At 37.4% G+C, this 25,141-nt stretch overlaps 1 protein-coding gene across 6 annotated transcripts in view; it reads left to right on the forward strand.

The window, feature by feature from the left end:
• LOC107685251 (electrogenic sodium bicarbonate cotransporter 1-like) overlaps positions 1–25,141 on the forward strand; it is a 64,863-nt gene that overhangs the window by 7,182 nt on the left and 32,540 nt on the right. For all 6 annotated transcript variants that reach the window (XM_016481770.1, XM_016481766.1, XM_016481767.1 and 3 more), the window contains 2 exons: positions 4,840–5,013; positions 23,629–23,764. In XM_016481770.1, the coding sequence (XP_016337256.1) occupies positions 4,840–5,013; positions 23,629–23,764 (310 nt within the window). The remainder of the gene's footprint in view (positions 1–4,839; positions 5,014–23,628; positions 23,765–25,141) is intronic.

Genomic DNA, 25,141 nt, shown 5'->3' on the forward strand with positions numbered 1-25,141 from the left:
TGATGAATAGAAAGTTCAAAAGAACAGCATTTATTTAAAATAGAAATAATTTGTAACGTTATAAATGTCTTTACTGTTAATTTTTATCAATTTAATGCATCTTTATTGAATGAAAGTATTCATTTCATTAAAAAAAAAAAAAATCTTGCTGACCCCACTTTTGAACGGTAGTACAATGAAAAGAACATTAGTCTTAGAAATCCGAAAAATAGCAATGGTCTGCCCTCAAAGTAAACTATAACAGAGCAACATGTGCCTGCTAGACAAAGATCCCATATGTGGCAGTTCTTTTAGGTAGAGCTTTATTAGCAGCTATATTAGCATGCACAGTGGTGTGTTGCTATCTTCTGTACTTGTACCCTCCAACTCAACAGCTCTGTTACTGCAGTAACACAAGTTGCTCAGAAGTTGAAGCCCATAGGGCCCAGCCAGATTCAGGGAATACGCTTTATCCAGTGACGAATTGCGTGCCACTCCAATTTAGGCCTCTTTCTATGGTCGCATAGAAAAGGGTCTCTCCGAAAGAACAGGAAGCTTGGTACAAAGCTGGCTCGACAATCTGTGGTTCCTCCCTCCCTCTTACCTCTCCCTTTCCTTCTCTTAGTCCTTGCTCTTACTCCCTTTTCCTTATTTTGCTCTCGCCCATCCCAGCATAGGTGGGATCCTTATTCATAAACGGTTCTGCACCATGCTCTTACTCTTATTCTCTATACCTTATTCTGCACCATTTGTTTATTAAAAACAAGCAAAGAAAATGGCAAAATGTCAACAGTTTGCAATAAGTTTCCAGAATGTTTGCAGAAAAGATACTGGATGCGCCCTGCAGCTTGACCGATTTGACTGATTCTTAACTTTAGACAAACAGACAGATCACTTCCTCAACCTATAGATTTATATCCATAATGTCTTTTTTTCCCAATCAATTTGTGTCTAAGTAACATTTAGTATTTAAAGGCTTTTTTGTAACTACATTTTTGTTTTGGTCAAAATAAATATAAAGTAATTCATATTATGACAGTGCGACAAATTACATTGTAACAAAGTATGACCTATTGTAGATGTTGAAATGTAAAGTACATATAATGAAGTTATAATAAGGTAAGATAAAGAGATGAAAAGATTAGATAAAACTCAATACAAACTAGGGCTGTGCGTTATTGAAGAAAAATGCAATATGCGATAACTCATTAAATAATGTGATATTCGATATGCGATACCATAATGCTTAAAGTGCCACATGATGTTTTACTCACGCATTACATAAAAATTTCATTTTAACATGAGTTTAGGAACTGAATAATAAAAAGGAAAAATAAAACACTGCGTAGTATTTACTCTTTGAATTCAATATGCACTGATTCTTATTTAGCTACAAAAGTTATTTAGGTAAGAGCAGTGAGTGAGTTTCTCTTTGTCATTTGTTCATGGCCCCAAATATTGCAAGGTGTAGCGATATGCATATTGCGATATGTACTTTTGCGATATTTCGATATATTGCACAGCCCTAATGCAAACAAACACGTCACCTTTGTAAAGAAAATTTGGACAGCATTCAAATGCAGTGATCTTTAGCTGGCAGTGAAAGCAAAAAGAGACAGCAGGGCTGTGAATCCAGTTTCAATACACTCTGCATAATTTATAAGAATGGATGATGTATCTTATGACTTTGCACAAAATAAATAGATTATTGTGTTAAGGTTCAGGGGATAATCATCTGGTCAGACTCAGAACCTTAGGGGTGGAAGCACGTCTTTTAGTTTAAAGTACTGGAGACAGGGTTAATGTAAGATTGTCTCTGTTTGAGAAGAAACACATTAATACGATCATAAAAACAGGAGTACAGTCATACAGTATATTATCAATATAATAAAATGAAAAACATAGATCAACTTTTTTTTAGAAGAAGTCTCCACACAAAAAAATCCAGCCCTTGGTTTTCAACCCAGTACATCCTGAATCTGTTTAGCATAAAATATGTTAATTTACATGCAACATATTGGAAAGTAAGTAATTTTAGACCAAATAGAAATTAGAATAGACCAAACTGACATAGAAAATAAAGACAATGCAAAAGCAATACAGAATGTTCTTGCATGAACTAATTTGGCTCATCTATAGTCATCTGGATATCTTTCCATTTAAGACGTGTTGCTACTGCTTCCAATGGCTTCATCTGTCGACTAATGGTGAGGATTGTCCTGCGTTTAACCTTGTCACACTTGGTTATGTTGTGAGGCTCATGAATCACTGTGGTGGTCTGTTAGTCTCTCTGATGGTGTGAATCATGATCACTGTGTGACCTGTGGCACCACAGCTGGGGTGAAGATGTAAAGATGGTGTTGTATGTGAAAAATAAGATGCACCTGAATAAATTCTAATGGGATTTATTTGTTTGTTTTGCTGTACTTTTTTCTTTGACTTTTAACTGGTGTATAAAACCTTCATTTGAGATGCGCTCTGTAACCCTGTCACTGCTTTTCATGAAAATCTTAAGAATTATTAAAATTCAGTGCATCAAATAAGAATAATTTTTTGGCTCCATAACAAATTGCTTTACTTAAAGTAAAGTAAAGGTGTTGGTTGAACACTGACTCTTAAAGGGATAGTTCACCCAAAAATGAAAATTCTGTCATTAATTACTCATGTTGATCCAAACCCGTAAGACCTCCGTTCATCTTTGGAACACAAATTAAGTTATTTTTGATGGAATCTGACAGCTCTCCGACCCTCCCATAGACAGCAAGGGTACTACCACGATCAACGTCCAGAAGCGTATATTGTTCTGTGTCAGCTGCGCCACGCGGATACGTTTTCTACGTTGTTTGTGTTTTGATTTTAACGAAAACAATGTATCCATGTGGTGCGGCTGACACAGAACAACATATACTGTTTGCATTCAGTGGATACTCTCCAAAATGGCGCTAAGGTGACACGGAGGAGACGAATTGTTGAATAAAGTCGTTTTTTTTTCTTTTGCGCACAAAAAGTATTCTCGTAGCTTCGTAATATTACGAAGGATTATTTTACCGAACTCCTTGCTAAGTTTCTGGACGTTGATCGTGGTAGTACCCTTGCTGTCTATGGGACAGCACACTGTGCTAATGCAAATTGATTATTTGACCATTTATGCCATGTTAGAAATTTTAGATTATTAAACATCTTAGTTCAGTTGTAGCATTAGCCTGGAGAAGCTTAGAATTCTCAGAATGAAACATGAAGTTCCAAAAAAGTTACACAGTAACACAGTGTTGGGATGTAGCTTTAACAGATGGACATCTTGTGACTGAGGGAGAGACATGGAAAGTGTCTGTATGATATGGATCAAAACACTGGACGTTCCGCACTACCTGCTAGCTCTCTCAGCCAAAATATTTAGTTTTACAGTCTGCTGCAAACCCCTCCGGTAGAATCCACCATTTCCTGCATAAATTGCGTTGAGGAAGTCACGCAGGTTATTTACGTCTTTACTCAGGTTACATCATATGTGTTAACTAATAGGCCACAAGCAAACATTGGACATCCAGCTCCTGACCTTAGTGACACTACACATTATTTATCTTACAGATGCTGAACTGAGTTGTTGCAGGATGGTCACGTGGCTTGTGTTATCTTGACAGTAGGGAGCCGTTTATCTCATGACAACAACAATGTTAGGACTGACATTATTGTATTTACTTGGCTTGGATTGAGTCGGTTAGTTCTATCTATGTCTATCTATGAGTTTATCTATGTCATCAAGAGCCTTTAGATATACTAAGGGGGATTCACTCAGAATGAGTTGCAGCCACTGATAGTGTTGTTATTGCAGATGTTGCCTGTGATGTGTTCGCTCCTGATTCACTAAAGGAATAATGCAAATTCTACATCATTCCACCATCCTGTCACCTGATTTGTCTCTAAAATTTTAAATGCCAAAAGTGCATTAAATTGCACGGTCTGGATAGGCCTATATCCCAAGTTTCAAGAACACTGTTCTTCATTGTTTAATTATCATTTGATAAATAACATTTGAAAACTAAAATATCAAAGGTAAAGACTTAAATAGATTTAGATTTATAGATAAATAGATAAACAGATAAATAAATAGAATAGATAAATATACTGAACAAAATTATAAATGCAACACTTTTGTTTTTGCCCCCATTTTTCATGAGCTGAACTCAAAGATCTAAGACTTTATATATATATATATATATATTTATTTATTTATTTATTTATTTTTATTTATTTTTTAATAGGATGCATTAAATTGGTCAAAAAGTGTCAGTAAAGACATTTCTAATGTTACAGAAGATTTCTATTTCAAATAAATTCTTTTCTAAAAACTTTCTCTTTTCTCCAAGACTTTCTATTCATCAAACTATCCTGGAAAAAGTATCATGGTTTCCACAAAGATACCGAACAACACAACTTTTTTCAACATTGATAGTAATAGAAAATGTTTGTTGAGCACCAAATCAGCATATCAGAATGATTTCTAAAGGATCATAATTGATATTTAAAAATATTTAAAAATGAAAAGCAGTTATTTTCAATCTGTAATAATAGTTCGCAATATTACTGTTTTTACTGTAGTTTCAAATGAATGCATACAAAACGTCTTTCAAAAATCTTTCAAAAATCTTCAAATATATTACCAACCCCAATCTTTTGAATCTTATATTCTTTGAAAATAATTCTTGTCAGGAAAACCAATCTTGTTATAGGGCTATTTAAATATTAATACTGAAAAACTAGACAAGAATATTGATTACTTTTTTTAAGCTCAAGTTTTTTTTTTGTTACTTATGCTTTGTGTGGTGTCATGTGAACTTTATAGCCTGAATTTTACCTTCTCAGGTCACCACACTATATACATCGGTGTGCATGTGCCTAAGAGCTACCGGCGACGGAGACGTCATCGCCGACGCACAAGTCACAAGGACAGAAAGGAGAAAGTGACTGAGAACGCTTCGGACAGGTCGGATACAGAGAACAATGAGGAGGCCAGCAACAGCATCCTCAAACCACTCAGTAAGCGCTTGCCAAAGAGCCGTCAGTTCACGTTAATGCTGAGGGCTCCTTCATAGAGCCAGTCACAAACACACACACACACTCACACACACATGCACACACAGCTACTAGCCAAGGCCACTGCTGACTCTACTTAGTCAGAACAGATATCCAGAGCTGCCTAGCCAGCGGATGAGTGTGTTTAGACAGACAGGGACTAAGGCCCCTGCGTGTAAGTAATAACCATCCAAATGGGTCACGATTGCCTGACGTGAGCCGCTGGAGGAGGGAAGTATGTGTGTCTCTGAGATTTCTAATGGTGAAGGATTATATGCCCAAGGGAGGATCACTTAGGAGGCGTTTCTGTTGATTTGGATGCCAGAACTTTGAATGCTCTCTAATGATGTGATAGCTGAAAGGGAGAATGAGGAGGAAGAGAGGATGTGAAAGGGATCGCATAAGCGAGGGAGAGGCAGACACGGAGAAAGAACATGATGATTCCAAGGTCATGTGAGGAAAATGTTGCCCTAAAATCGTACAGTGGTCATGTAGACTTATTTTCAGAAGTAAAAGTCCAAAAATTGTGGATTTAAATTAATTATTTACCAAACAAAGCAAATCATCATTTACTCACTATCATGACATTGCTGTTATTTTTTCTTTAAAACTGTCTTTACACAGAATTTTTCCATACTAACACCGTGTCCGAACTACACGTGACGTGACAGGATTCCAGTGAAAAGCAATTTGGTTGTCCACACCAAATGCGACTCGACAAAATCAATCAAATATTACAGCCAATCAGAAGCGTGTGTGGGCGGGCTTTTTCTGGAAGCATACTGCACTTGCAAATTGCCTTGAAATTGAAAGGTTAAAGGCCCCGATATACTTCAAACGAAGTTCTTTTTCGTTCTTTGTTTGAGGGCAAAAAGAAGTTCGAAAAGGCTAAGCGACGGTATACTGTTTTCGAACATTCCGACACCCCCGCGCTGCTGGAGGCGGGGTTGTAAACATGTGTCATGCCGCCTGCGTGTACCCCTTAAACACAACAACGATGGCGGCTGTGAGAGAAGAACAGTTTCGTAAACATCTGGCAGTAGCATTGATCTATTCAATGGCAAAGAAAAATAGCAAGAACAAATGAGGTGGTATGTGCGTCCACTTAACGAAAACAGAAAGAATGATGGTGAGTTTGCCCTTTTTATTCAGCAAATGCGGAGCACAGATGAGGAAGTGCATTTTTCATACTTCAGAATGTGCGCCGTGCAGTTTGACGATCTCTTGAAAAGGGTTTCGCCATATGTGAAACATGCAAAAACACACAGGACACCGATTTCCACTACGGAGAGACTGGCCTTGACTCTCCGAGTACTAGCTTGTGAGGCCACGCAACAAAGTGTGGCTGAAACATTCAAGATTGGACCATGCACAGCCCGCAAGATAGTCGTGGAGATGTGTTCTCCTGTCTGACCTCAGAGGAATGAGAAACGAACCGGGGGTAAAAAAAAACGCACGTCAAAGAAGGCGGAGTTCCAGAACACACCCACCGACTGCGTAATCGCCACGGACCAATGGTAGCTCAAAGGTGTTTTGGAGTCAAAACGAACTCCCCCAAAAAGTCTGCTTTGGTGAGCTGTTTTGAACTGCCAAAACGAACTTAAAACGAAGTTTGTTTTGGCCTGATTTTGTTCGAAATTACATCATTTCAATTCGTTCTTCGATGTCGTTTGAAGTATATCGGGGCCTTAAGATCTAATTCATAAATATTAAACCTTTTTAACATTAATAAATGTACACACTGAGTGACTGACACCATCTTTGTTATGGAATACACTTGTTGGTTCGCATTGAGTTCAGTTTTAACATCTTTGCTTTGATTGATTTTCTAAGGTAAACTATCAATTGTTGCTTTCAGTATGGCTATAAAGTCACACAAAATGATATTAAAACTCATATTAGACACGTTTAACTTTGGATAAAGCACATAATCACCTGAGATTATCTACTGTAATATAGTTTGTATGTTGTTGTTCCAGCCGCAATATTGCGGAAATAGAAACCGTTTCTAAAATAGAAATTTAGTCGCCATCGCGGCTAGTTAGGACAAAAACTCAGATTAACATGGAAAAGATGCCTTTTATTGTGTGTCGCAGCATTGCATCGCGTCACATGTAGTTAGGACATGGTGTAAGACCTTTTAAAGTATAGACTTCTCAAGCTACAAAAAGTACAAATAAAAGTAGTACATATGATTTGTACGCAGTGTTGGGGAGTAACTAGTTACATGTAACGGAGTTACGTAATTTAATTACAAAATAAATGTAACTGTAATCAGTTACAGTTACTGAGAAAAAATGTGTCATTAAATTACAGTTAGTTATGAAAATGTTAATGATTACAAAGGGGGTAACATCTGAGTATTTTCACAAACAGACACACTCACACTCACACACACACACACACACACACACACTCACTCACACACACACAAGGGGATTACATTTGAATATTTACACACATCCACATACAGATTTAATTGATTTGTTTCCCAAATTGCACTGATTACTCAGACATACAGCCCTATAATTTCCGCAATGCGGAAGACACAAACTGGTTCGTAGAATACAGTCATAAAAACGGAATTCCTATAGCCTAACGCGGATGGAATATGCCACATTTTGGACGAATAAATCAAAAGTAGGTCAGCACACTTGAATCAAAACGCGATATAGACTAGTGTCTGTGAATATTAAGCCGCAAAAAGACAATATATGAATCCTGCACGTTCTGCGTGTCTGTGGAAATCAGGCGCGGACTGGCCATCGGGAGAACCGGGACAATTCTCGGTGGCCTGGCAGCCGATTTGGCCCGCTATTTTAATATTATTATTATATAATTGCCTGCCGAATGTACTAAAGCGATTATTTCCGAATTCGCCATTCGATAATTAAATCTCTAATAAATCATGAATCGGTTAGTCGTGACTGGCAATGCTTCGGCTCGCGTGCTCTCCGCGCCTCCGCCAAACGGTTTGGATCAGCGTAATCAATGCGAGAGAGAGAATGGAGTGGACTGTGGAAGCGCACAGGTGGAGCAGAGAAGCAAAACTACTGTTCAGGGTTTCAAGTGCAGGTCAGTTTCATCTGTAAATATGCTATTGTAGTTTTGTCTTTGTTTACTTAGTTAAGTCAAAGTAAAAGGCGGTACTAAAGTCTGATTTTGTGGTGGATGTGTTCAAATTTGATCATCTTAATTCAAGTGAGGAAGGATTTTGAAAGTCTGACAGTGTTGAGCACTACTTTAAGGTTAACCCTGCATGGTGTAAATGTCTGAAAATGATTAACAGTTGCAATAAACATTCATTAGAAATTTATAAAAGTAATCAAAAAGTAATCAAAAGTAATCAGTTACATTACTTTAATAAAGTAATTGAAAAAGTTACACTACTATTACATTTTAAATAGGGTAACTTGTAATTTGTAACCTATTACATTTGCAAAGTAACCTTCCCAACACTGTTTGTACGCTATATTTTAAGTTTACCTTTACCTCCACCTATAGTGTACAGGTTTGACGTCATGATTTCAAGACACTTGAGAACTAAAGACGTTTGATGGCGTGTTAGATTTGAGAGACACTTTGTTTCAATTTTTTCCTGTGTGTCACTGCAGACATAACAGCATGGGGGTTTGGAACGACATGCGGGTGAGTAAATAATGACACAGTTTTGGCTGATTTATTGTTATAAATTCTTAAATCTGCTGAGGTTTTAGTCCAGTTTTCTGCGCTGACTCTGCACAAACCCGGTTATTGACCTTTAACTTATTCAGCTCCTAATGGAAACTCAAGTGCAGCCAAGCAGAATGCAGAACTTGACAGTGATGTAGACCCAAAGCTCAGCTGACCTACCATCTCTGGGATTTCAGTTCATCTTCTGAATGTCCTTCATCAAAAAACATGGTTTACAATAGACTTTACAGTAAGGTCCCATTAGTTAATTCAGTATCTAACATTAATTAAAAATGAATAAGACTTTTTTGCAGTATTTATTAATCTTTGTTAACATTAGTCAATAAAAATTCAACTGTTCATTGTTAGTTCATGTTAGCTCAGCATTAAAAAATATTAGCAAATGCAACTTTTGATTTTAGTAATGTATTACTTAATAAATTTTAAAATTAACATTAATGAATAAATGCTTTAAAAGTATTTTTCATTGTTAGTACGTGTTATCTAATATAATTGACTGTTATCAAATGTAACCTTATCTTTAAGTGTTACCATTTTAGTAGGAACACATTAACACATCATCAATTTTAAAATAATTTGTTCTATGAATCAACATTATCTTTAAAGATGAGGTTTGTCATTTTTTAAATACTTTCTCCTATCGTAGTTTAAGCACACAACTATAAGTAATCCATTTGTAGGTCAGTCTGACGAGTCAACTTTTCTGGCTCAACTATTGGTGTGAGTTTGGGGCGGGATTTCCTGTTTTTTTTTTTTTTTTTTCTTTTTTGCTGTTTTTTTTTTTTTTTGGCATTTATGCAGCAGAGGTTTAAAATGGAGAGTGAGCTTTCATACATTTTATTACACAAAGAATCTGACCATTTTTGAATGTGTATGTTTTGTAAATGGCAGAATTCTCCACATAGTATATTGTCTGCTTTTCCCATGCAAGGGATTTTCTGATGGAAATTGATATAGTAATGCAGAAGATTAGGGCGGGCACACATGTAACAATGTCCTGGCTCCTTGCCTTTCGACCCTGAGCAACGTGAGTGCTGACTTTTGTCTGTAGATGGATTACTTCCTGATTGTTATCCATTATCCAGATGCATGTTTGTTAGTATCAATCTTCCTCTTTATAGGCTGCAACAAATAACACAATAAATCTCCTTTAAATGGGAACAGTATGAGGTAAAAAATAAATTGCCAGCAAGAAATGTTCTAAATGTGCTCATATCCCTGCTTCTTAAAGGAATAGTTCACCAAATAATGAAAATTTGGGGATTATTTGTCATTCCTAACCTCTATGATTTGTTTCTGTGGAATACAAAAGGTGAATTTTTTAATTTTCTATTCAGTAGGCCTATAATAAAAGTAAGTGAGCACTGGGGCTGTCAATTAATGTAAAAGTTGTCCATATGACTTGAGACTTTATGAGAGAAGTAACAACGTATGATTTCTATACATATTGTTCTTTGGAATCACATCTTCTCAATGAATTGTGAATTTACAGAACTGGTCATGATGATCAGACCGGTTTTTGAGTTTGACTCGCTGACTCAATAATCTGGTTAACACTGGAGGGGAAGATTATCTGTCAATAAAAATTACATTTCAAGTCGTTCATCTCGCAAAGCTTTCATATAACTTGAAAGTAACTAAATGTACAGTAGCTTCTGTGCTCATTTTTGAAGATGGAAAGCTCCAGGCCTCCATTTATTGTAATTGCATGTAAAAGTCGTACAGATTTAAGATTACATAAAAATGAGTAATTAATGCTATTATTTTATGTCCCTTTAAACTGGCCTTGTTTTTAGGGGAATTCTGCTAATTCCACTTCAGTGCTCTTGAGCTGCCCGTCACCCTCTAGTATATTTACTGCTGAAGAAACCTCCTTGTCTTATTCTTTTCTGCCTCCATCAGAAACATGCCTTTGTGCCTCCTATTGAGCACTGTGGTTCATTTTCATGTGTCCGAATATAGGTGGGAAACTCTCCTCTATGTTGTGTGAGATCCTTGCTACTGATCTGATGTGAGCTTTACAGTTAGAAGCAACTGGCTGTTGTTTTCAGAGTTTTTATTCAAAGCATTTCTCTTTTCATCTGTTTAGAAGAATAGTTTCTCTCACATGATGTGGAGATTCCTTTCCATTTGCCTTCCAGTGTAGTAAATTTTTAGAAGACACAACACATTAGAGGACCAGTCAGTTGTGACTTCTAAAACTTATTTGTAGTTTTTAGAATTGGTGTGCTGTCCCTTCTCTCTATGGTTCCTGCAAATGTTTAAATTTCATCAGTTGGAGCCAGTCAGACCCTCTGTTAAGTAGGACGTCCCACAGGAGATCTCTTAAACCCAGAAGCAGGAGGGCCGATGCACTGTAATCCTCTCAACTACAGTTATTCTCTCCCTCCAATGCAGGTTATAATTAGTTAATCTAACCTTATTCCTAAGTCCAACCCCCATATGTTATCACCAGCTATAATAAGTCAATATTTTCTTGACTAGTTAGCTAATATCGGAGGTGAACAAAATGATGGTCTCCTTGCCTATACAATGGTGATATTGGATAATCCAGGTCTGCATGTGAATGTTGGAATACTGTTTAGTTGAGTGTTATTTTGGCAGGATTATCACATCCTAGTGTGTATATGTTTGTCAGCTTTGTTTATGAGTATATTGGGTAGCAGTTGAACATGTATTGAAGTGTAGAGAGTGTCTGGACATGCTGCTTCCTCTGACTGTGCTTTGGGGGATGTTTGGGATTAAAGGTGCTTATAGCTGACCACATGTCCACCCCCACACACTATTCCCAATGACCAGGAAGTGACCAGATCACACTAGGATATGTGTGAATACAAATAGACCAACACTGTGCATCATCAGTACTTTGTTTTAATAAATGCAACTTGTAAACTTTGTCTGAAAAAAAAAAAAGATATTGATTCTTTTTTTGATCTGCTATAATTAGGCTTAGTGACCATATTCACAATAAACTTGAGTGGTTATTAAACATTGCATAATAAAAAAATGACACAATTTGTCATAACAATGTAATGGATTTTACTGATTTTGTCAAGCAAATTTATTAATTGCCACTAGAAGATTCAGTTCCTTACATGTAAACTACAGTTTGAATGTTTAGGGTAAATAAGCATTTTTGAAAGAAAAGAAATGCTAAAAATATTTTTATTTTATTATTATTTTTAATAAAATAAATGCAGACTTGGTAAGCATAAGAGAATCTTTTAAAAACAACTTTTGAACAGTAGTGTAATTTAAAAACAATATGGGCAGATATTTGGCATCGTATCTGTTGCTATATTGTACATTTTAGCATGTGTAAAAATTGGAACATGTTGACCAATCAGAATCCAGCATTTGTTTGATGAAGTGAATTATTTACTTTTTCAGCAAGGAAAGAAACACGGGGCATGTTTTAGTGCTTTAGTGACTGACTTCTCAATTCTTTATTAATCTCTCAGGGCTACCATTATGGAATCCCTCTCAAAACATCAGTTGTTAGTCAGAACCAAATGAATTCCTGGCCGTTTGTTGACTCTGCTCTAATCCTGACATCTGATGAGGATCAAGACTTGAAATTAATTTTCAGATAACAAAAGAGTGATTTCACCAAATTTGAACTGTATCTATGGAAATCAACGTGAATAGTTTTGTGAATTTTAAGTGTTTTGTTGCTGAAATATTGAGGCAGACATTTAAAAAAAATATATATGGTAATTTTCTCCAGAGGTATGTGGAGTGACAGGCAAGTACGGGAGTCACAGATTGTTAAGTGGCCCAATCGAATCACATCCTGACATCACGTCCTGACACTGACATCTTTAATATCTCCATGAGCAGCACCATTGTCCCTACGTGTCTCAAGACCTCCACCATCATCCCTGTGCCTAAGAAGTCCTCAGTGTCCTGCCTCAATGACTACCGGCCCGTCACACTCACACCCATCATCAAGATAGAGTGATTTGAGAGGCTGGTCATGAGGCACATCAAGTCTCTGCTGCCCCCCACACTGGACCCCCTTCAGTTTGTGTACTGCCCCAAACGCTCGACTGACGACGCCATCACCACCGCACTCCATCTGGCTCTGACCCACCTGGAAAATAAAGACAGTTATGTAATGTTATGAAAATAAAGACAGTATGAATGTTGTTCTGACTTCAGTTCAGCATTCAACACGCCTGAATCCCTCCCTCTGTAACTGGATCCGGGACTTCCTGTCTGAGAGACCTCAGACAGTCCGGATTAGGAACAGCCTCTCCAGCACCATCATACTGAGCACTGAGGCCCCCCAGGGCTGCGTGCTCAGTCCACTGCTGTTCACTCTGCTGACACACGACTGTGCAGCCATGCACAGCTCAAACCACATCATCAAATTTGCCGATGACATGACTGTGGTAGGTCTCATCAGCAAAGGAGATGAGTCCGCATACAGAGAGGAGGTGCACCAACTAACAGTCTGGTGCAAAGTCAACAACCTGCCCCTGAATGTGGACAAAACAAAAGAGATGGTTGTTGACTTTAGGAGGGCACAGAAAAACCACTTCCCGCTGAAGATTGACGGCTCTCCCGTTGAGATCGTCAAGAGCACCAAATTCCTTGGTGTTCACCTAGCGGAGAACCTTACCTGGTCTCTCAACACCAACACTGTAGCAAAGAAAGCACAGCAGTGTCTGTACTTCCTACGAAGGCTGAGGGAAGCGCATCTCCCACCCCCCATCCTCACCACTTTCTACAGAGGGACTATTGAGAGCATCCTGAGTAGCTGTATCACTGTCTGGTTTGGTAACTGCACCATCGCAGATCGCAAGACCCTGCAGCGGATAGTGAGGACAGCTGAGAAGATCATCGGGGTCCCTCTTCCCTCTATCTCAGACATTTACACCACACGCTGTACTCGTAAAGCCATCAGCATTGCGGGTGACCCCACACATCCCTATCATAAACTTTTCACCCTCCTGCCATCTGGCAGGAGGTACAGAAATATTTGGGCCCTCACAGTCAGATTGCATGACAGCTTCTTCCCCCAAGCCATCAGACTCCTCAACTCCAGATGACTGAGGGGATAAGAACTCATTCACACACTGGACTGATTTGAACCACTCTCACGCACATCCCAATCTATTATCCACCTCCACACAAACAATTGTGCACAAATTTTTGCTGTCTGAACTGTTCTCTCAGTATGCACACATGCACTTTATGTAGTCCTGTGTAGTCTGTTAAACGTTTACAGTTCTTATTTTATAGTCAGCTCTTTTTTCTCTTAGTACTTTTTTTTAAATAGTTGTAATGTCTGTTCTGGGGTTTGAACAAGAATCATTGTTTTCATGTCTTTTGTTTTGTAGTTTGGCCACAGTCATGTTCTGTCATGTGATTCCCTTGTCTGTGTGCTATGTTCTGATTGGTTTCTTGAGTCATGAGTCTTGTTTCTCATTGGTTGGTTCTTGTCATGTGACCCTCATTGTTTGATATAAATAGCCCTCATGTTGCCTTTGTTCTTTGTCTAGCTTTAATGTTGTAACACTGCTGTCGGTGAGTCTGTTTATGCCAAGCCAAATCTGTACGATTCAAGTTTGTTCATGCCTAGTCAAGTCTGTTCCAGTCAAGTCTTTTGGATTATGTTTTGGATAATTGTTACAATAGTCTTCTTGGTTATTATTTAACTTTTTACTTAGCCTATTTAATATAATTCAATTCTGTCTAGTTTAGTTTCTTTGTAGTCCTCTGTTCTGTGTTTTTGTCTATGTAGCACCTTGGTCCTGGAGAAACACTGTCTCGTTTCACTGTATGCTAACTGTATAGAGCTGGAATGACAATAAAGCTACTCTGACTATGGCTCTAATGAAAAAGGGAGAACAGAAATAAGGGTCCTGGGGATACTGCTTATCTGACTGGGACTCAGGCACTGACAGCTGCATAATCACATACTTAATAACAAACATAACATGTGCTAGAAAATGAAACCGATAAGGGTACGAAAAATTTAATCTGAAGAGGAAGATGAAAACTCAGGCAGATAATTTGTCATTTGTGCTTTTATTAAGCTTATACTTGTCCCCAACAGCTATCCTAAAAATCATTAGGATGTGGACGTTTTCCATGAAGTGGGAAAGTCAGTGTGATGACAGTGGTAGTTGTACTCTGGTGGAGTTGGGTATCAGTTACTGTCAGGAAGTCAGTAGGAGATGTGAAAGAACAATAGTTGTTCTGAATAAAACTCTTGTGCCTCAAACAAAAGACAAGAGCCACTCATCATAGGCATGTGACTCCTCAAATGTGTTTAATCACTGTTGTGCTCCTCACTGCTGGACAGATGTGAAACAGCAGTGGTGGCCTACATTTGACTTTGTTCTCACAGGCTAACGGTTTCATCTGAACACAAAAGCCTGGGGAAACATCACACTTGACATATCAAGTTGGTCTTAAATCTACTCCAAATTAAATATTTATTGAATGTACAGTAAAGCAAAGCGTTGAAACTATTATAAGAGTTTGTAGTATGAATTAACTTGATAATGGGTAAGAACTGTGCTTATAGACCCTATTGCAGATCTTTACTTGTACACAGTAAAGAAATGTACAAAATAAATTAGCATTAGAGGCACAAATCCCATGTTTTTGTTTTGAAAATTATTATTTAAACTATTATACACTACATTAATGTTTTTATTTCTAGTTGCTGTTTTACCAAGTGCTTTCTTCTATCAGCTATCTTTTTAACCTTGTTTTTTTATTTTATTTACCTTGACCCTACTCTTTAGACCACAAGAGAGTGTGCATCCCAGTCGGAAGTTGACTTGAAATCCTCTTTGTGTCTTGATATGTGGTGAGTGGTGTGTTTCTGCCAAGCATCTGTTGCTAGGAGTAAATACAAAAGACAACCTTGTAATAGACACTCTTATTATGCCTTTTTGTGCCAGTAATCTAGTGAGGTCTACATCTGCTCCTCTGAGGCTTACAATTGAAATGTTAAATATTTTATAGATATTCATCAACATTCAGTGCACTCATTAGTACAAAAACTGTGTGAAAGTGTTACATGCATATGATTGCTTGAATAAATTGCTAAAATGTACAAACCCTTTACCCCAAGTCTTTAAAAAGGAGAAATACCGCAAGCAAAAAGGTATTTTGACTATTTTTAATAGCTTAGCAATGTATGAAGCACAGCTCATACAGAGGTCAAACCAACCAGCTTTCTGTTGGACAATGCATCACATTTACGTGGTCAACTTGAACCCGTTGTGAAATATGTGTGGAGTAATCGTTCACCCTCATGCGAAATTCTGAAATTCTAAAAAGCCTTGATTTCACCTGTGAAAATTGTCTTTTTGCATTAAAACAGTACTGTCAGGATATACTAAAGATGCGCAGTGAAGAATTAGCACTGAAAAGGTGTGGACAGTTATTTTTGCACTTTCCCTTTCAGATGCAAAATTTATGGGAGGAGAGTATTAAAATGAAACACGCAATGCAATTTACTAACGTTTGCACTCGTCAAATTAGTGGTATTTGCGCCATTATTTAACGCTCAAAAAAAGCATGTCTTAAAGCAGGCGGTAATTTGCGCTGCTCTTTGTGCCATTATTTAACGTCCAAAAAAAGCGTGTCTTAAAGCAGGCGGTAATTTGCGCTGCTCTTTAATCTGCACATTGTTAGTAAATCATCCGCAGAATTTTCCCCTCCCACTGGCGTTTTTTTGGAATTGCGCTCTAACGCTAATTTGGTCCATTTAGTAAATCTGGCCCTTAATTGTTTATAGCACAAATGCCTAAATTGTGGGTTGTTGGTCACTTTTGGGAACTCATAGACTTACATTGAAGGGACCAGAATATCATAAAAACAATACCATTCTAACTATAGTAAAAAACAAACCTTAGAAACCCTTCAGAACACCTTAGCAACCACCTACAGTATGAAGAAACTAATAATCACACAGAACACCTCAGCAAACATAAAGCAACAGTCTCACAGCATCCAAAATTGTTTTCTCACAAGAGTTCTTTTTCAAACTCTTTTTGGTCAGCCAAACCTCTTAGAACTAAAATATTTATTTGAAGTACCCCCTGAGATTTTAAATTCCTAAATGTGTTCCAAGTGCATGTTAAACTGCAAAGATAGAGTTTGTGAGAAGCAGCATTTACTATGAAACTTCACAGTATTCTAAGCTGTACATGTGTAAATGAACACAGTGCTGCTTCACTTTGTACCACGCAGGACGACTGACTCTATACTTCTTAAAGAAATGCAGCCCTTGATTTGATAATTTTTTTATCTTAATTAATTATGCTACCATTTATTTTACCATTTACCTGGTCTTACATTCAGTTTGATTCGTTACTAGCTTTTCATCAACTCATGAAACCCATTTAGAAAACCTTGTACTGCTGCTGGCTTTCATTCTGGCCTCTTCATTTTCGTAGCACAGTCGCCATCAACAAAAGATAAAAAGAGCAAGACTTCTGATGTAAATATTGTGCATTCAGAAAGATTGTTTTTGAACCGCCAAAAGCCTGCAAGTTAATTTATGTCTGCAAGCATACAGGACTTGTAATGCTATGAAGGCCATTAATTCTTCTACAGACAGACGTGGGAAGCTTGTACTGCCTCAACACCACAATTCACAAACTCGTGAGCATTGAGAATGATTGTTTTTCTGGTCTGTGCATGGCACAAGAATGTCATTGAATACTTGCTCTCAGATGCAGTGAGAAGAATGTGGTTTGGGATACTGCTGCTTGCGTGTGGGATGTTGCACAGTGTTGCTAGTGAGACTGGGACTCGCCAGCATGAAGTGGCAGCTCAGCTAAGTCCCTTTTTGGGCGCTGGGCATACCTCCCCCCTCACTTTTCCCATAAGACCCTGGTGCATGGACAAAGTCCCCTTTGTGTGGGTTGTAGCTCTTGGCAAGAGAGCCCACAACTTTGAAAGTTGTTTGAACGATGCGATTTTCATTTCTATCTGTCCTTTGCGCTCTCTCCCATATTGAACTCACCCTCTTTCTCTCCCTCCCTCACTTGTTCCTTCTGTCCCGGCCCTGCTTAGCAACAGCATGAAGCGAGTGCCCACTGAGGCTTAGTTCTTGGTATCCGTAGCAGAGTTGTCTGTATGCATCACAGGGTCACTTTGTGTGTGGACTTTGTAGAACAGAGTTGGGACAACGAACTGGCCCAAACAGTAACAGCCAAACGAGTTAAAACAGTACTGCCTAGGCACTTCCTGGTCATTCCTGGTCTGATTATTTCTAAACGAATAATCAACAAATGTATACTTTGGACTTTGAGATTAAATTTTTCCAACTATTACTTAAATAATCGTTTAACACAAACAGTGGACATCATGTATTAAAATTCCTCAGTCTTGATATAGCAGTATGTTTTGTACACTACCGTTCAAAAGTTCAGTGTGGTCGGTAAGATTAAAACATTTTTTGAAAGAAGTCTCTTATGCTCACCAAGGCTGCATTAATTTGATCAAAAATAAAAACCACAGTAAAACAGTAATATTATAAAATATTATTACAATTTAAAATGTTTTCTACTTTAATGTATTTTAAAATAATTAATAATATAATTGTAATTTATTCCTGTGTTGGCAAAGTGGAATTTTTTAGCAGCCATTACTCCAGTATTCAGAAATCATTCTAATATGCTGATTTGGTGCTCAAACAGCTATTATTGTTATCAGTGTTGAAAAAGTTGTGCTGCTAAATATTTTTGTGGACATTTTGATGCTTTTTTCAGGTTTATTTGATGTATAGAAAGTTCAAAAGAACAGCATTTATTTAAAATGGAAATCTTTTTTAACATTATAAATGTTTTTACTAATGTAGTCCACTCAAAAATGAAAAACAGCTGCTGGTCCCCATTGATTTCCATAGTATGGAAAAAAATACTGTGGAAGTCAATGGGGACCAACAACTGTTTGCTTGAGTATTCACCTTATTGGGTGAAGAAATGATGACTGAATTTTCATTTTTGGGTAAACAATCAATTTAATGCATCCTTGCTGAATAAAAGAATTAAATTATTTTAAAAACATCTTACTGACCCCAAACTTTTGGATGGTAGTGTATATTTTTTAAAAAGAAAGTTATTAACATAAATACAAGAATGTGCATTACATCTTTTATTGTTAAATAAAAGTGTGTATACAATTCTTGTCTTTTAAAAAGTATTTTTTTGAGTTCTTAGAATTCATCAGTTAAGTTAAGAGGAACTCACTATCAAGGCAAAATCTCTGTATATTATTTTCCAGATTTTTATAGTCTCAGTTACAATGTTTTGAACTGTAAACAACATAATGGTGTGCAATATGGTGTCATAGATGATGGTATTATGTAAATGTTGGAATTACTGATGTTTTACAGCTAGTAGAGTTTAAATTTCTGCTCATTCTGTTATCATTTTTTCAGGTGCTGATAACATCTTTAACCTGCCTTTTACCATATCAGCAGCGGTAGTAAAAGTTGAGGAAAATACTGGCTTTGGAAAGCAAGTGTTATGTGCAGTCCTTTTATCCAATCAGATACTGTAGTTTAATTATCTTTTCAAAGAAACACAAGTGCTTTATGGATAGTAAATCATTCTGGAGGTTTAGTCAGAAATCAGTTTCAGTACAGAGCTGTACAATCAGATTACTCATTTACTCAAACAGCATTGTATCCATGATGTTAATGTTGATGTTATCAACATTAGAAAATGTCAACTCAAGCCAGTGACACAAGCAATGTGCCTTTTAATTACAGTATATGAAATGCCCATGTGACAGTTCAATCACACCGAGTGTTACATACAGTGCATAACTTAGGCCAATCTTTACATTTACATTTGGTCATTGAGCAGACACTTTTATCCAAAGCGACTTACAAATGAGGACAATGGAAGCAATCAAAATCAAAAAAAGAGCAATGATATACAAGTGCTATGACAAGTCTCAGTTAGCTTGACGCAGTACACATAGCAAGGTTTTTTTTTAATTATAAAATAAATAAAAACAAAACAGATAGAATAGAAAAAGAATAGAGCAAGCTAGTGTTAGAGGCCTTTTTTGCTTTTGTTAATTGTATAATAAATAAAAAAGAAAACAAATAGATAGAATACAAAAAGATTAGGAGAAGCTAGTGTTAGTTAAAAAAAAAGAAAAGAAAAAAGAAAAGTCAGTTAATGTCAGACTGTACGACAGTCAAGACGCGTTAAAAACGGGTGCGCGCAAGAAAACTTATCAGCGGAGTTTTACCTAATCAGCCCATACACGTTCAGTGACTGCGAGCTGCATTGCACGCGGGGATGTAATGTTGGCTATCATTAAAAGTATATGAAGGGTGGCAATACCGGCTTTATTTATGCAGAATAGTGCAAGCAGCACTACACACCCACATGAAAACAGCAGCGCAACCGGTGTTTATCATAGCAAAGGCAACATATCAGATGAATTCCGTGAGCGGAGGACGGGAGTGCCGGAGTTTATTCGGTTAGAAGAAATCTCTAGCATTAATTCTGATCATGGCTTGTCTTGAAAAACGAAGACAATTTGACGTTCGTCGTAGGAGATGTCACACTGCAGGACTGCGCCAAATCTTCTGACACTGCCAGAAGTTCGTCGGAGGTAAAATTTGATCGCAACGGCCATTAATCGGCTGTCGGTGAACATGTCAAACTAACGATCAAAGACTACAGATTTTAGCCTAGGATTATAGGAATCTTTTAGGATTTTCAAAATTTGTCTCAGACGACCAAATTGTGGCCAGAATCGCACAGTGTGAGCCAGGCTTAAAAGGGACAAGTTTTTTTTTTTTTAAGAATAGAATTAGGATAGAGAGTGCTAGAGTTAGAGGGTCAAATAAAGATGGAAGAGATGTGTTTTAGCTGATTCTTGAAGATGGCTAAGGACTCAGCTGCTCGGATTGAGTTGGACAGGTCATTCCACCAGGAGGGAACATTTAATGTAAAAGTCTGTGAAAGTGATTTTGTGCTTCTTTGATATGGCACAATAAAGCGCCGTTCACTTGCAGAACGCAAGCTTCTAGAGGGCACATAAGTCTGAAGTATTGAATTTAGGTAAAGGGGTGCAGAGCCAGTGGTGGTTTTGTAGGCAAACAGTAATGCCTATAATTCTATGCGAACAGCTATTGGTAGCCAGTGCAAACTGATAAACAGAGGTGTGACGTGCATTATTTTTGGCTCATTAAAAATTAATCTTGCTGCCATGTTCTGGATCTTTAGTGAACATTTACTGAATAATAGTGAAAGATAGTGAAAAATAGTCACCATGATGTTTCACCTTAAATAATATTTTGAAAAAATAAAAAAATGTTCCAATCTGTTTTCTTTTGGTTGATTAAATTATGCACATTATATAAATTTCAGTGTTTATTCACAAATTGTTAGTGTTTATTAGCCTATAGCGAGCATTTTTTTCCATTGCAATGTTCCATTTTCTCCATTATATATATATATATTAGGGGTGCAACGGTTCAACTTACTCACGGTTCGGTTTATATCACGGTTTCGGTACGGTTCAGTATGTGCTATGTTTAGGAAAAAACTATATTGTCAAATAAAAATAATGAAGATAACAAATAATCTAACTACAAGCAACAGCACAAATAAATACAATAGAGCAAAGATACAAATAAAATAAACAGGGCTTTTCATTTTTTTTAGGTAGGTCTAACATTAGTTTTTAGGTACAGAAATTGAATAAAGTAATCAAATGTAAAATAACATTGCATATTTGACTGTATAAATTAAAGATTAATCCTTATTAAAGTTACAAAAGTTATTCCATCAAGAGCAGTGAGTGATTTCCGTGTTGTTGCTGTTTGATTTACATTAAGAAAGTGCTGTCACTTTAAGAGAACGCACTGATCCAGTGCACTGATACAGTACGTTCAGCCGATTATGTCTGCTAGGATACTCACCAAGACGGGCATTTTGACATAATTTTGAGTGAATTTGTCCATTCAAGCACAATAATTAACAGAGAGCTTAATATTTGCGTGCGTTCTGAGACGCGGGTTCATATGAAGGTAGAATGACGTCAACAAGATTTGCATACGCAGGGTAAGAGTTGTGGAAGTGTACATAAGACTGTAAGCGTAAATTAAATTTGCATGCGCAAGAGAAGCTTTGTAAAGGTGTAAATCGTGTTTCAAGCGCAAGAAAAAATTATTTGCAGCATTTTACTGTTATTCATAAGTGTAATTCGTGTATTGTGAAACTGCAGCTTCATGCTAACGCAAAATAAATATGATCTGCATGCTTCTGACTTCCATTTTTCCGCGCGATACTAGACCTTCTTTAAGTATCATCAAAATTACAGTATAATATTACAGTAAACTAATATATCATATAGCCTGTTAAGGAAGAGAAGGAAACGACACAGCTAGAAATTCAGTATGAACACATAGCCTAATGGTACACAACTTATAAAATATCATGTTTTAATTAAGTTATTATTATTTAATGTATTTTTCTACTGTATGTGTACGTTAAAAGAACCATTCCGGCAGCAAGAACGATCCTGAACTAAATGAAGATTAATGTCTTGGCGTGTGATGTGTTTATTGGACCAATCAGATAAGAGTAATATTTAAACTGGCCAGGCTTAAATGAGTTTAGTTTAAACACATATAGCATAAAGCACTCGCATTGATTAAAGAGTGACTGGTTTGTCCACGTATTGTTTTTTTCTCTCTCTCATCGCTCTTGTTGTAATGTATTGGGAAGCCAGAATTTGTATCCATCAGCAGAAACATGCATTAGCCAAACTCTAACAAACCATATTACAGATGCATTGTCAGATTTAAGTTGAACCGCGGTCCTAGTGTATGCCGAACCGTGTGTGGAGAACGGTACGGTTCGATTTTTTACCGAGAACCATTGCACCCCTAATATATATGTACTTATAAAATGTGTGATGTTAAAATGCACTTCATATGGTAACATCTACTGTAGATTATATGCATAATGTTTTAAATTTTTTTGTCAATATTTTTTATACAACAATATTAAAATGAGTCAACTTGAATTCATTATTCTACACAAATAAAAGTAAATTTTAGGTTTAGGTGAGGTAGAAATAACTCATTTGATATAAAAATAACATTTACATTTTTCCAGGGAATTTCACTGCCAGATTTTGCCAGTGTTGATGATGAAACTTTAATATGGGAGTTAGGCGAGAGGGGCTTTATTTAGATTAAACATTACAGTTTACTTTGTTCCACAAGAACTAATAAATATTCAAATTAGAAAACAAGCGAGAAGGAAAGCGAGGCCCTCTTGTGAAGAATGAACAGTTTGTGAAACATTTCCTAATTGTTAATGAAGGGCTCAGGGCAGGGTGCCAATGTTGGAGGGCCAATGGCGAGGGGGTACAGCCGGAGCAGCCGATGGGCGGGCTGTTGCTCTGGGGTGACAAGTGGGGACCCCCTTTTTTAACTACCTAGGTGTCACTGTGTTAGAGTAGGGTGTACAGGACTGCAGAAAACACGAAGGGCTCTAATGACGGTCTGAGTGCAGCTGGCTGCGTGAGGTCTCGTGTCTTTGAACTCCCTCCCTCTCTCAGCCATCCTCACCAGCTTTGATCGTGCTCTGGGGAACAGAACTGTTTTTTAACTGGGTTTTAGGATGGATGCATCAGATAGCAACCCGGAGAACACGACCGAGAACAATAATGTGGAGAAGAGTGAGGTTGGAGAGGAGGAGAAGATGGAGTCTGACTCCAAGCAGGATGTGGACCCAGATTCAGACCTGTCTGTGATCAAGATTCCTCCTCCGCCAGAGCTGGAGATCAGGCCTAATGGAATAAGTGATGATGGCAAGCCGGAAGTATGCAGGACTGTACCTTCTCCTCTGACCCGCAGTATTTTTCCTGTTGCAGTCTCACCTGCTGCTGAGCGCATTCGATTCATTCTGGGAGAGGACGATGACAGTCCAGCACCCCCTCAGCTCTTCACAGAGCTGGACGAGCTACTGTCTGTTGATGGCCAGGAGATGGAGTGGAAGGAAACTGCCAGGTAAGAGCGTCATGGCTTGGTTGGAACTTTAAATGAGGTTCAAAAACAGACCAGAAATATAAGAGCCTGTATTATTAGCAGGAACTAGGTTTTGAAAAAAAGCTTGATAACTTGTGTCTAATAGTATTATTTTATCTCTGGTTTTGCCCAAATTGTGTTTTAATTTGTCAGTGTCGTTCTTTTCTACTTTATATTCATCAAAGAAAAAAATTGCAAAAAAAAGAGAAAATGTATCACAGCAAATCAGCATATTAGAATGATTTCAGAAGGATCATGTGACACTGAAGACTGGAGTAATGACTGCTAAAAAAATCAGCTTTACCATCACAGGAATAAATTACATGTTAAAAGACATTAAAATAAAAAGCAGTTATATTAAAGTTAGTTATATTATTTAATTCTCCAAATCGTTTTGTTTTTAAAAAAGATCGTTTTAATGACTCTTTCAGACTTGTTACACAGGTACCATACAATTCATCAAAAGAAGATTCAAGTGTACTGGCTCATTGCCAGTGACTGCTTGGTGCCAGTATGCGAAGACATTTTAAACACTTGACAGTGTCTAAAGGGATGAATCCAACCCGATTAATCTTTAGGGAAAGGTGTGAAGAAAGTTGAAAATGCACATATGTTTCCAGTTGACTTGTTTATCCATTAAAGGCACATCCGATCATTGAACAGTAACTGTTGCTTTAAATTCCTGTGATCGTGAGTTAATTTGAGCAGACAGCTTGGTCTCTGATAAAAGACGAGTCTTGCATGCAGCACACATCAATTCTGGAGCTGTGCTGCTCTTGAAAGGATTTGATCATTCAATGAGAGGGGCAGTTTCATGTAAAGTTGAGTGGCACTCCAGGTGGTCCCCAATCAGCGGCCATTATCACATGCCACAGTGGGCATTTAACAGATTAAATAAGTACAAGGATGATTACTGCTGATCTTTTCATTTCCAATCAAGATTTTATTTGAGAGATTGTTTTAGAGATAAGATTACCTGTTGTTTGTGTATTTTAGGATTAAGGATTACATATTAAAGCCTTTCAAGCAGGGTCATCAGTTTTAAAGGAACACTCCACTATTTTTGAAAATAGGCTCATTTTCCAACTCCCCTAGAGTTAAACAGATGAGTTTTACCGTTTTCGAATCCATTCAGCCGATCTCCGGGTCTGGCGGTAGCACTTTTAGCTGCAGCTTAGCATAGACAATTGAATCTGATTAGACTGTTAGATGACCAAAGAGTTTCGATATTTTTCTAATTTAAAACTTGACTCTTCTGTAGTTACATACCGACGGAAAATGAAAAGTTGCGATTTTCTAGGCCGATATGGCTAAGAACTATACTCTCATTCCGGTGTAATAATCAAGGAACTTTGCTGC

This window comes from Sinocyclocheilus anshuiensis, unplaced genomic scaffold (genome assembly GCF_001515605.1).
Source record: "Sinocyclocheilus anshuiensis isolate Anshui unplaced genomic scaffold, SAMN03320099.WGS_v1.1 scaffold577, whole genome shotgun sequence".
NCBI classification, from domain to species: Eukaryota; Metazoa; Chordata; class Actinopteri; order Cypriniformes; family Cyprinidae; genus Sinocyclocheilus; species Sinocyclocheilus anshuiensis.